At 41.5% G+C, this 14,147-nt stretch overlaps 1 protein-coding gene across 2 annotated transcripts in view; it reads left to right on the forward strand.

Moving 5' to 3' along the window:
* slf1 (SMC5-SMC6 complex localization factor 1) overlaps positions 1-14,147 on the forward strand; it is a 68,180-nt gene that overhangs the window by 14,235 nt on the left and 39,798 nt on the right. For both annotated transcript variants that reach the window (XM_072583087.1, XM_072583078.1), the window contains 2 exons: positions 2,923-3,001; positions 3,749-3,989. In XM_072583087.1, coding sequence (XP_072439188.1) covers positions 2,923-3,001; positions 3,749-3,989 — 320 coding nt within the window. The remainder of the gene's footprint in view (positions 1-2,922; positions 3,002-3,748; positions 3,990-14,147) is intronic.

Below are 14,147 nucleotides of genomic sequence, written 5' to 3' on the forward strand. Positions count from 1 at the left end.
CCATGTCTACTTTTTGACATGTCTTGCAGTGGTTGCCGTGACAGGGTTGGGTGTGTTGTGATCAATGTTGTCTTGAAGGCTAGGTAGTTCATTGCAAGCAATTACCTGTTTAAGGTTTGGTTGCTTGAAGGCAAGAAGTGGCAGCGTAGGAAAGATTTTGGAGAGGTGCTCATCGTCACTGATAATGTGTTGAAGGCTGCAAAGAACATGATATATTCTCTCCGCTCCGCGGAAGTACTGCACAAAGAAGAGTACCTCCTGATTGTATGCCGTATCTGTCTCCTTGGGAGGTCATGAAGGTTTTTCTAAGTGACACCTCAAAACTGGCAATCGATAAGTTGAGCATCATAACTTGTTGTTATGAGGGTGACCCTCAATACCTTCAGATGTTAATCACATTCCCCTTCATCCAAGCAGATCCTATGTATGCATAGTGCTTGTCCGTAGGCGCTGGCTGTTTTAACATGTTTAGGGTAGAAGCTCGAGGTGCAGCATTGTGAGGTTATCCATGAGCTTGCGATAGAGTAAGGCACTAAAGTGTCCATTAATGGAGATGGATGTGTCCAAGAATAAGATTGATTCGAAAGAGCAGTCCATGTTAAGTCTGGTGGCATGAAACTTGTTGATATCACTGCATAGTTGTTTCAGTGATTTCTCACCAAGGGTCCAGAGCAAGAAAATGTCTTTAATGTATATGGAGTAAAGCATTGGTCAGATACCCTGTGCAGCAAAGAAGTCTTGTTCGAAGTTGAAATATGCATGAAGATGTTGGCGCATTGGGATTCAAGTTTGGTCCCCATGGTTGTTCCATGTATCTGGGTAAAGAACTGGTTGTCGAAGGTGAAGATGTTGTGGTCAAGGATGATGCACCTGAATTATAGGACGGTGCCTGGAGATCAGTTGGTATTGAGTACTGAGGCTGTTGCAGCAATGCCATCATCATGGAGGATGCTAGTGTAGTGTACTAAAACATTCATTTGTGATGAAGAATGTTCCTCGTTTAACTGGTCCATGGGTGCTAAGTTTCTGTAGGAAATGTGTAGTGTCACAACAGAAGGTGGAGGTTCCATGTACAACGGGTTTCGAGGTGTCCTCGACATAGCTGGAGAGGTTCTCTCCCAGAGTCCCATTTGCCTGATATGATGTGATGTCCAGGTATGTTGGCTTTGTGTATCTTCAGCAGGCAATAGAAGTCCCCTATGCGAATATGTGGGATGAGTGTGTATGGTGCTCTCTATCAAAGTTCTTGATCAGTCTACTGAGTTCACGGATATGTTCTTTCTTTGGTCAGATCAGCAGGTAGTTGCCTGTAGTGTTCCAGGTTGTTCAGTTGTCAGAATACATTTTCACGGTAGTCCATCCTACTTCATAGGACATTGGCTACTTGTTTGGACACCGATTTTATTGTAAAAGATCAATGTATTCTCTAAAGCTGCCTGAGCAAACAGTGGGAGCTCTGAAAACTTGTGGTTTCAAATTAATCTGTTAGACTATAACTTGGTGTTGTGATTTTTGACTTTGTCCCCCAGTCCAACACCAGCATCTCCACATCATGGCTTTCCTTCTAAGAGCAGGGAAGAGGCCAAATACTGTCTGCTCCATAAATTCTGCCTTGCAGTGAGCTGATTTGAATTCATGCTAATATTTAAACTGAAAATGCTGGAAATAATTATTTTCCTTTCTTCATGTTGTTGGATCATGTTCAATAATGACCAAGACTGGTGAGTGGTGGTGGTAGCTTTTTTATTGAGCATCTGCAGTAGCGCAGTTCAAGATGGTGATGGAATCCAAAGTATAGTTTTACAGTAGCTCTTTTTATACATACCATAGTGCTAAAGTATTCATGTATCACATACTTTTGTACAATAGATACAACTTTGCGAAACCTCTGCCCTGGTGAAGCGGGTGATAGTTTAAATACTTGCGAAATGTTAGCTGTTGGTCTTATTTGGATTCGGCTGTTAGTCCTTTTTTGTCTTTTGAAGTTGGTAATGTCAGTAAAAATACCAACCTACATGATCTGAAAATAAGTGCAAAATTATATGTACACTAAAAGTATAGAGGATATCAAACTGACCTCCTGCAGCTAGGACATAAGGTTTCATTTATATTGCCAGTTTTGACTGTTCTTACACATTATTCATGCAGTTTTACAGAAGCACTGTTTTGATACTAAGTTTCATAAAGTGGGAAGGGCCCTAATTAATATGTATTTAAGAAAGAGTATAACCTCGATTATCTGAACAAGAACTCAAGGTCCCGACGTTTGTTTGGGTAAACTGTTATCCGAACATTCAAGTATCCAAGGGAAATGCTCCCTGCCCATGTCTTTTGGATAATCATGGTTGCCCTTTATATTAGTGGAGGAAACTTCTGTAATGTTTTCAGGTCTCTCGAGACAGTTAATCTTCCCATAGTTTTGAGTGAGTTATGGAGACGTGATGGGTAGATGGCAATGTTCTAAGCAGGATACAGTATGAATGCTTATTCAGGGGTAGCCTTTGGTACAGAAACCGGTCCACATGCTGCTTGCAGCATGAGGTTGATAAGAATTGAAACATGGTAAGAAACGGTGATGGTTGGAAGAGTAAAATGCACTGTTTTAAAAAGTTTTACGAATGAGTGGAAATACTGTATTGTAAATAGTGCTTGAGTGAGTTGGTGAAGAGAATCATAATACAATACCTCTCCATATTGAACGGTCACATGCCTGAAATGAGAATTGAGGTCCTCGCGAAACCTAATCCAACTAGTTAGTCTTTTCACCTTCTGAGAAGAACACGTGATCATGAAACCTACGTTTAGTCTGTTTCTAACATTGCTAGCAATGCATTTTTAAAAAGAAAATAATACCATCAATGACGGGATCTGCAGAATGTCTGTTTCTAACTAAGCATGTCACTTAATTTCCTCTAAATCTAGGAATATAAGCAGCAGTGCACTCATATGATAGCAAGTAAACCAAGTCGCAGTGAAAAATTTTTAGCAGCTTGTGCTGCAGGTGAGTCAAAACATTCCAATTTACCTTGCTTGAATCAAATTTAGCTCGTTTTCATTTGGTAAAAACAATTTCTCATTGCAAATAGTGTAGTCAGCCACCAGTACTGTAAATGAGCATACTCATTTATTTTTTTCCCACAGGATAGCAAACTTAGTTATTGAAGCATTGAGCTCTTGCATCAGCAACTGATTTCACTTCTCTAAGAGATCTGATAGGATTTCTGTGCTTTCTGCTCTTGTCATTTTGGAGCTGCCCCTTGTACTTGCATAATTACTTCACTCTGTGTGAGTGTGCTATAAGTAACAATCTCTCTCTGGTATTGGAAGAGATCAGGGATTCCAGCCACCAGTGCATTTTTCCTACTTTTTTAAAGCAAATTTTGTAGAGCTATATGTTGCAAGCAGTATGCATGAAGTGAACATGATGGATGGATAGTACCTTCAACTGAAGTGGGTAGAAGGGCAGAATGACAGAACTGTGTAGAAGCGAAAGTGTGCCTTAATATCCTGAGATTAGCAGGAGCATGTCTGGAAGCTTAAAGAGTCGCCAAGTTATGAGTGTCTGAATTGTAAGGGGAGAGAATATTCCTGAACTGGGTCAATTGCTTAGCCCAGAACTAATATTTTAAGTAATTTGCTAAACCCTATTGACTTCCATTTTAATCACATTTTTAAAGTAGTAACAAGTGTGAAGAGTGTTGCAATGTTAGTACCACGATCGAGAAATGTTTATTGTTTTTATTTTTAGGAAAGTGGGTCTTGACTCAAGATTACATCATTGACAGTGCTAAGGATGGCAGGTGGCTTAATGAAATCCAATATGAGTGGGGATATAAAATTCAAAGTATTTCACAGTATCCTGTGCCAATGGAATCTGCGCCAAAAATGTGGCGTGAAGAGCTGGCCCGTTCGAGTAGACCAGGAGTGTTTCACAACTGGAAAGTTGTCCTTCTGATCAACGATGAATCGAGGAGAAATATTTTCAAAAGGTACCATTCAGAAGGGACATTATTAATCAGAAATTGCTGGAAAAACTCAGGTGTTGCAGCATCTGTGGAGAGAAAGCAGAGTTAACTTTGTGTCCAGTGACCCTTCATCAAAATGCCCTTATTCTGGGTCACTGGATCTGAAATGTTAACTCTGCTTTCTTTCTACAGTTGCTGCCAGACCTGTTGAGTTTTTTTTTCTAGTAACTTCTCCTTCTGTGTCTGATTTCTCGCATCCGCAGTTTTTGTTTGGGACCTCTACTGTTTTAATTATTTTGGGCTCAATGATATTTGTATGCCAGGGCTTGCTGATTTTATAAATGAGTTCTGGTGTTTTTGTTCTCCGAGCATATAGCTTAATCTATTGCAGAATGAAACGTTTTTAAAGCACCAAAAGCAGCTAGTGAGGAAATTAAAAATACCCATGCAAAGAAAAGAAAAAAATTAGAAAGGATATTGAATTATGGGGACAGCACGATGGCTCAGTGGTTCGCACTGCTGCCTCACCGCACCAGGGACCAGGTTTGATTCCAACCTTTGGCAACTGTGCAAATTCCACGCATGCATTGAGTGTCTGCATGGGTTTCCTCTAGGTCCTCTGGTTTCCTCCCACAATCCAAAGATGTGCAGGGTAGGTGAATTGGCAATGTAAAATTGCTCAGTGTTCAGGAATATGTAAGTTAGGTGAATTAGTCAGGGGTAAATGTAGAGTAATAGGGGAATGGATCTGGGTGTGTTAGCCTTTTTGGAGGGTCTGTGTGGACTTGTTGGGTCAAAGGGCCTGTTTCCACACTGTAGGAATTCTATTCTGTAACTTACAGGGGTTACAGTCTGCAGGTATCTTTTGGACGAGTACGCCACCACTATCACAGACTTTATCAGCAAGTATGTGAAGGATTACATACCGAGGAAGTCAACCCAGGTGTTCTCCAGGAAACCCTGGATGAATTGGGACATATAGTCTCCTCTACTTTTGGGGAGACTGGACGCTTCCTCGCAGAGCACTTCAGGGAACATCTCCAGGACACCCTCACCAATCGACCCCACCGCCCTGTGGCCCAACATTTCAACTCCCCCTCCTACTCTGCCAAGGACATGCAGGTTGTGGGCCTCCTCCACCGCTGCTCCCTCACCACCCGACGCCTGGAGGAAGAACACCTCATCTTCCGCCTCAGAACGCTTCAATCGGAGGTCATCAATGTGGACTTCACCAGTTTTTTCATTTCCACTCCCTTACCCCAATTCCATCATCCCAGCTCAGCACTGTCCTCATGACCTGTCCTACCTGACAATCTCCCTTCCCACCTATCCGCTTCACCCACCCCTCTGACAATCACCTCCATCCCCATCCCCTTTCACCTATTGTACTCTTTGCTACCTTCTCCTTTTCTTCTCCGCCCCCCCCATTTATCTCTCCACCCTGGAGGCTCCCTGCCTCTATTCCTGATGAAGGGATTTTGCCTGAAACGTTGATTTTCCTGCTCGTCAGATACTGCCTGACCTGCTGTGCTGTTCCAGCACCACTCTGATCTGGTTTCCAGCATCTGCAGTCCTCACTTTTGCCTCGGGACATATAGAACCTACTAAAAACCAGGCGTGAGGCCTTCAGATAAGGAGACCCACTCAAATACAAGGAATCCAAGTATGACCTTCGCAGAGCCATTAAAACAGCCAAGGCCCAATACCAGTCCAAAATAGAGACCCCGTCAGACACCTGGCAAGGACTGAATGACATCACAGGTTCTAAAAAGAATGCAAGACAGCACAAGATGACATCTCCCTCCCAGATTGTTTTGACGCCTTCTGGGCTTGCTTTGAGCAGAATTTCGGCGGAGCGGTAACACCTATTCTGACAAATCCTACCTCAACAGTCACTGCATCAGAGGTCCGATCAGTTTTCCTTTGTGTGAATCCAAGGAAAACAATGAGACCAGGCCGTGCATTCAGAGCATGCGCAGATCAACTGGTAGAGGTCTTCTCAGACATCTTCAACCTCTCCCTGCAGCAGGCCACTGTCCCTGCCTGTTTCAAGAGGACTAACAACAACCTGTGCCTTAGAAGGCACATGCAGCATGTCTCAATGACTACCACCCAGTGCCCCTAACTTTGATCATGAAGTGCTTTGAAAGGCCGGTCATGGCATTAATCAACTCCAGCCTCCCCACTACTCTTTACTAACTCCATTAGCCTATCTGACCAACAGATCCACGTCCAATGCCATATCACTTGCCCTTCACTCCTCCCTAAAACATCTTGACACCAAGAACAGCTTTAAGAATCCTACTCACTGACTATAGTTCAGCCTTCAACACTAATATCCCCTCGAGGCTGATTACTAAACCCCACTCTCTGCAACTGGACCCTCAGTTTCCTGGCCCACAGGCCACAATCAACAAAGACTGGGGACAATATTTTCTCGTCACTAACAATCTCCAGTGGAGCCCCCCAGGGGTGCGTACTCATTCCCCTACTGTACTCTCTGTATACCCATGACTGCTTTGCTTTGTCAAATACCAGATTAATGCCATTTACAAGTTTGCTGATGACAACACCACAGTCAGTCGAATCTTGGATGGCGACAGACAGGAGGTGGAAAACTGGAAAAATGGTGCACTGAGAACAACCTAGCTCTCAATGGCAGCAAAACCAAGGAACTCATTATTGACTTTCATCAGGATGTTACGTGCCCCCCCCCCCCCCCCCGCATTAACAGCACAGGTGGAACGAGTGGAAAGTGTCAAGCTCCTGGCAGTGGTCATTTACAATAAGCTTTCTTGTACTTATCATGTGAGTGCACTAGTTACAAAGACCCAACAATGTCTCCCCTTCCTCAGGCAGCTGAGGAAATTTGGCATGACTGCGAATACCCTTGCCAACTTTTATAGGTGTGCTATTGAGAGCATTCTGTCTGAATGTATGGCAACTGTAACATTCAAGATCTGAGACAGTTGCAGAGTGGTGAGCTCTGCCCGGACAATCAAAGGCCAACCTCCCATCTATAGAATTCATTTGCTTGGACCACTGTCAAGGAAAGGCTGCAAGCATTCTTAAAGATCCATCCCACCCTGGCAATGGTTTTTTCTACAACCTCTACCCAGGGGAAGAAAGTACAGAAGCCTGAATACATGCTCCAGCTGGTTTTGCAACAGTTTCTACACTACTGTTGTTAGAATACTGAGTGGACTCTTAACATTCGCCTGTATCTGTTTTTGTTTTTTCTGCTGTTTACTTGTTTACTATTTATGCAACTTCATTCTGTGATCTGCCTGTATTGCTCGCAAGACAAAGTTTTTCACTGTGCCTCAGTACACGTGACAATAAATTCAATTCAATTTGAAGAGGGTAAGTTACAGCATGGAAGCTACATGCATGGAAAGTTGCACAAGAGACCAGCATAAAAAAAAAGTCTTTGGTGTGCTATTTGGAAACAAGGCAGTTAACAAAATGGCAAAGTGACATTATCAGCAGATGCATGGGAATGCTACCACCGGAAAATTCTCTGAAGCCACTTACCATCCTGACATGGAATTGCTGTTCCTCGTCCTTGAGTCAAATCCGAGAACTCACTTAACTTTGTGGATGCACCATCACTTGGACTGTAGCAATTCAAGGAGGCCCAACATTCCATTCAGAAAGGAATATTTGTTACAAAATTGATTGCAGTAAATGCAATCAAATGTGTCAAGTGGAAATAAGGACTTGACCAGAAATTTAATGTGAGTTCTGGTTTAAGTAGTTGTGAATCCTGTGGTTCACCTAGTAATAGTAGTTGAACTTGTAGCAGTGGTTGGCAACAGTAGTGGAAGCACCTGAAATGTGTGGAGTTTGTGGAAAGTCTTTAAAATGAATTTATTGACCAAGGTTGGGATTTATCCAAGACCACGTGTTAAGTACAAACCTTTTACCCCTCTTTTTAATAGGTGTGGATGACTGACCCAAACCAGCTTTTGCCCATTTCTAATTGACTTTTGAAAGATAATGAGTTGCTGTCTTAATGCTGCTACTATGTGGTAAGGAGATCCCTGCAGAATAGTGGAAAAAATGTGGAATTTTCACCATGCCTATGAAGGAATGGAAACACATTTGGCAAACACCAAGGTGTTATATGACCAAGCCATGATTCCATGCTTAGGGAAGACACTAGTGCTAGTTGAAGGACAGAAAGAATTGCTGGAATGCTCTTGCTACAATAATAATAGGTAAGACTAGAATCTCCCAATTAGTGCCACTGAGCTGGACAACAGGGAAGTATCTATTGAGGAGGGTGTTATGATTAAATATGTAGAAGGCTGCAGAGAGGTTGACCAGGATAAAGTGGGCATGCACTAAGGTCATAAGGTGTCATTTTGTTATTATGTTTCGGGCTGGTTTCAGTACATAGGGAGGAAATCTTAGATGTTCAAATGGAATTGTGGGTAAGATGAGTACAAGCAACACACCTTTTGGAGAGAAAAGTGTTGAATATCTGTATATCCAATACCTGAGGAAAGAGGACCATTTATATTGCCAGTTAGCATTGTGGCATAGAAAGAAAACTAGTGATCAGACTTTTAATAAATTTTGGAGCAATTAAGTCTCTTGAACCAGGTGCTCTCAGCAAAGGTATGGTCAGAGATACTTAGACCAAAGCAGGATGCACAGTTTCAGAACTAGGGAAAGGAAAGGCCTAGGTAGAGGTGTGAACTGATAGGTATTAGGAAAGCAAAAAAAGAGCAGAGGCACCTCGCAGCAGAGAAATGGTTGTGCTACTGGTGATCAAGAATAAGATTTATGTGGATGGTGTTATGACATGGGGTAAAACCTCCTACTTAATTTAAACCAGCAACACAAAAGATTATCTCGTGCAGTAATCTGTGAAAATTACCAAGAACTATTGAAAGTAAAAGTCAACAACTTTGTTTCTTAAGATATAACAGAATAATTACCTAACAACTATTTACAACTCCTTCCTCTAACCTATCTTTTACCTTCCCCTTCTACTGTACTAGTCTGAGAAAACCCCCAATTAAGATTTAACAAAAATTCAAAATCGGCCAGATGTTGAGTCTTCTATTTCTCTGGTTGTCTTTTATTCTTAGGGATTTTTGTTTCACACTGGCAACTGTTCGATAAAGCTACCTTTTTTCAGAAAGCTATGCTCCAGGCAGTCTACAGATGCTGGTGGTATCGCCGTTCTCCTCCCAACTGTTCAATTTTCCCTGGTCTTATACCACCAAAGCAACGGCTTTTAAGGTTGTCAATATACTAAATTCAAATTTGATTGGAGTTTGGTATTTTTTTTGGGGGGGGGTATAATTTTAAACTGGCCTAATTCAAATGTGTTTTTCATTTCCAGGCCACCAGCTACCCTCGCTACTGAATCACATTTAGATTATACCTTGTTCAGAAAACTTGGTGCTGTCAGAGTTCTGCTAGCTCTTAACTTTTTTTCTTGAAGATACAGTATACAAACACATCTTAGCACCTCTTTCTTTCCTCCCCTTCTCCCTCTTCCCCCCCCCTCCCCCCCCCCCAACTCCCGAAGATGGCTTTTTTTTGTCTATTGGTTTTAAACCCGTTACCCTAATATACAGATAACTTTAATCTAACTTCACCTTAACATCTTCTCATATACCTGTGTATATATTTAACATTAAAGTAAATACAAATCTCATCTAAATGTTATCCGTTAAATCTACAATAATACAGCTGTGATTGCATTCATCAACAATATTCAAAAATCAATTGAACTGACAATAATCAAGCTTTATTGTACATATTGCAGCAATTTGGCTGTGACTTGGAAAGGGGAAGGATCCAGTTTGTTCCCTGTTTCCCTTCCAAGTTTTGTGCCTTTTTAGAAGAAAAGGAACACCTTTTTATATACATTAAAATGTGCTGAGCAATTACAGATGATCATCAAATGTGAATCATCTGTAACACTGAGCCTTGGCCTAAAAAGAGAATTAATCATTTGCGTCATTCCATAACTCTGATTCTATTATATGGACCTTTTGTTTAATCTGAGATCTGCAGTTCAAAATATACAAGGAGCCTTGAAAAAGATTACTGAAGTTTTATACACGTATGGAATTTGTTTACATTCAGCCTGGTCCTGAAAGCTGTTTCTGACCCTTTTTTTTTGTCTTTTAACTTACTGAATTATAACTCTAATTGACCAATTTTATTTCCCATCATGCTATGTTAATGTTGTCCACAATGCAACATTATGACCCACAACATGTATGAATTTTAAATTAAAAGTTGGTAACATAAGACTCATTCTTGTCCTTAAAGCATTCCAAGAATGTAAGCGGATTGTGATCCATGTACACAACTATCTCTGACATATTGTTCGTCACAAACACTAAAATGTTAAGGCTAGTAACCAAACTCAAGAGTTTTCTTGATTGTGGAGTATTTCCTCTGGTGGATGTTGATCTTCAAAAAGTAACCAACTCACAGTTCAATCCTATCCTCAGCTTTCTGTAGGAGTACAGCTCCAACTCTTTTATGTCACGAGGATCAATGGTGACTTTAAAAGGTTTCAAAGTTTGTAGCTAAAACTGGTTTGGTGGTTAATATGGCTTTCAAATGATGAAATGTCTCCAGGCATGGTTGTATCCACTGAAACTTTGCTGAAGACTAACACAAATTGGTTAACAGTGCCATGACACTGCTGAAGTTTGGAACAAACTTCCTACAGAATCCTGAGTCTTCAGAATCAAAGTGCCTTTTTCTTTGAGGTTGGTTGTGGACATTTCTCTATGGCCTTCGCCTTTGCAGTTTGTGGGGTCAACATTCCATGACCGATGTTATGTCCCAAGAACATCACCTCTGCTTTCGTGAATCCAGTTTTATTTAAGTTGATCGCCAGTTTTGCTTCTCATAGTCAAAGAGCTCTGCCAGCTGTACCATATGATCTTTCCAGGACTTAGTAAAGATCATTATGTCGTCCAAATAGATGGCACAGTTTGTTTAATCCAGGCACAGCTCTGTTCATGCGTCTTTGGAATGTGGCGGGTACGTTCTTCATTCCAAAGGACTTTAAACTAATAGCCCATTTGGAGTTAGAAATACAGAAATTTCTTTTGCCAACTCTGATAATGTGTCGTTACTGGCAGGTACCTTGAAGTCCAACTTGGTGATGTAACTGGTTTGTCCAACTTTTTCGACACAGTCCTCCAATCTAGGAATTGGATAGGAGTCTGATTTTGTAATGGCGTTTATCTTCTGATAATCCATGCAGAATCGCTGAGTTCTGTCCAGTTTAGGAACTAAGACGATCAACAAACTCCACGCACTCTGGCTTGGTTCAACAATGTCCTCGTTGAGCATAGTCTCTACCTCCATCTGGACCTGTTTGGCTTTGAAAGGATTAAGCCGATTGGGGTGGTGTTTTATCCGAGCAGTATTCCCTATGTCTATTTCATATACGATAGCATTAGTCCTCCCCATCTGTTTTTTGCATATATCCTTGTACTGCAGTAACAAATCTTTCAACTGTGTTCTCTGCTCATGAGGCAGTTAGTTTACTAATCTATTCCACTCCTCAAGGACTTCATTTTTTAATCTATTTTGAGGCACATCAAAATCCACGTCAACTGGATTTGATTCCTCACTCTGCAAGGCAGTAACTAACCTATTTCTCCAGTTCTTTCTCTCTTGCATAATACATGTTCACATGACCTACCCGATACCTTTTTTCTAGCTGGCATCTTTATAGACAGCTCATCTGACTCAACATTTTCTCAATTCGATAATGACCATAAACCCAGCTTTGAAGGGATCTCCTATCACTGGTAATAGTACTAACACGTCAAAAAGTCCAAGTCTCAAAATTTTTATCTGCCACCTGTTTCATTCTATACTGTGCCCTTTTATAGGTGCTGTTTAGCTAACTCGCCAACTCAATTAAGTCTCCCTCACTTCCGATACATGACCGAAGTGTCAGATCTCCGATTTTGGTCCTGTCAATTTTTTTCTTTAATTTCAAAGAGCCTCTCACTTCATGACTGAATATTAACTCGAAGGGAATGGGCATCGCTGGCAAACAATATTTATCCAAATCATTGGGGTAAATCTGACAGTAAATCAACATGGATTTCAAGGAATGATGCCACCTCTCTCAAGATCCCTGGGGTTCAGGATGATACACACTGGATTTAAAGTGATGTATACCTATGCTATCCATAACGACCTCAAACAGCCAAGCAGCAAAACTTGACCCTTGGTCTGACGAATCTCTCTAGGTAGCCCATACAGTGTGAAGACAACTACTGCCTCCTTTTATCACCTTTTTTGTCTTAATAGTCCATAATGGAATTGCCTCTGGAAATCTGGTAGACACATCCATTATGGTTAATAAGTAGTGGTTCCCACTTTTAGTTCTCGGGAGGGGACCTACACAATCAATTATAACCCGCATGAAAGCTTCTTCAAATGCAGGAATTGGCAATAAAAGTGCTGATTTTATTACCGCCTGTGGCTTGCATGACATGTACGGCAAAAGTTAACCACATCCTTGTGCATTCCAGGTCAATAAAAATGTTTTCGTATCTTAACCTTTTGTACCCCTGGGTGACCTACTACAGGTAGGTCATGTGTTACTCGTAACACCTTCTGTCTGTATGCTACCAGCAACACAATCTAGTTCACTTTGATCCATTTCTCCTCTGCACTAACCTGTCGTGGTCTCCATTTCCATCTTTGGATGCTGTCTTTGAGATAATATTCTCTGCCTCCTTTTCGGAGTACACATCCACATATATATCTCTTATCATCATGTCTTGCTGTTGTAAGTCCCTTAGCCTTTCAGGACTAAACACTTCTGTCTGACCCTCTGCCTGTTCAGGTTTTTCCTGTACCATTATGTCAAACAGGCTATCTGCTCATTGAACCTCAATTCCTTCATCTTTCACTTTTATTGTTTAGTGCTGTGATTTATGATAGTGGGATCTGGTTATCACGCAATCTGGGAAAACGCCAGGATATTTCTGTGTTAATTTTGCAATGTCTTGGTCTTCCTTGGGCTTCTACACACCAACGGGTGTCACTCCCACCTTGGATCCTGCCAAATCATTCCCAAGAACAAACTGAATTCCTGGAACTGACACTTACAGTGGGAGTGACTGACACTTTCCCAGTCTTGAGTTGGCACTCCAACCTAATCATATATAGAGGAATGCTAAATTTCTGTCCCTCTATCCCACAAGTTTCCACACTGAGGTAACAGATCAACAAGAGTGCATATCTGCACATCCCTGACTATCAGCGACTGGTTTGATCCCGTATCTCTCAAAATTATAACTTCTTGTCCTTCTCCCCCAGTTCTTTCTGACGAAACTTTATCCACAAAGACAAATTCTTTATAGAGATCAGATACTGACTCCGCACCCAGCCCCTGCTGAGGCTGTGCACTCTCCTGATGTGTTTTGGCTCTTCGTGGAGTCTCCTTTACTACCTTCACTAATGTCACTGTCTTAGCTTCTTTTATCGCATCTTTTCCCACGCACCTTTCTTTAATGACCAGCACTGTGACTTTGTGTCCCAATTTACCACAGTGGAAACGCCTAAGGCCTTTCCCCTTCTTTTCACCCTCTTTGGCTTCCTTTTCATCCTGTGGTAAATTCTTACCAGTGCTCTCTACTCTTGCTTAAGTAGTACAGGATCTCCCTTTCTGCCCTCACCAGATGAAATTCTGGCCGGAAGCTTGCCTTATGCACCAATATGTATTCTGTTAATTCTGCTGCTCTTCTCACTTGCTGTTCCTCTGCATGAATTCTAATCATCGCTGGAAGTGAGTTTTTAAATTCCACCAGCAGAATAATCTCTCCAAGAGATTATTTTCGAAGCACGCACCCATCGATCAAAGTGATGTGTTTAATTCTTTCGATCTCAACATAAGTCTGACCTGGTTCCTTCGTTGTGTTTCTGAACCGCCGTCTATATGCTTCTAGTACCAATTCATAAGCACTTAAAATAGCCTGTTTAACCTCTTCATAATCTTCTGACAGAGTGACAAATACCTCAATAGCTGTGCCAACCAGTTTAGCCTGAACTAGCATTACCCATAAATCCTCTGGCCACTCAGTCTGCCGAGCCAATTTTTCAAATGAAATAAAGAATGCTTCCACATCTTTCTCATCCAAATGTGGCAATCTTGACATATATTGTATATAC

Source organism: Chiloscyllium punctatum, chromosome 2 (genome assembly GCF_047496795.1).
Source record: "Chiloscyllium punctatum isolate Juve2018m chromosome 2, sChiPun1.3, whole genome shotgun sequence".
NCBI classification, from domain to species: Eukaryota; Metazoa; Chordata; class Chondrichthyes; order Orectolobiformes; family Hemiscylliidae; genus Chiloscyllium; species Chiloscyllium punctatum.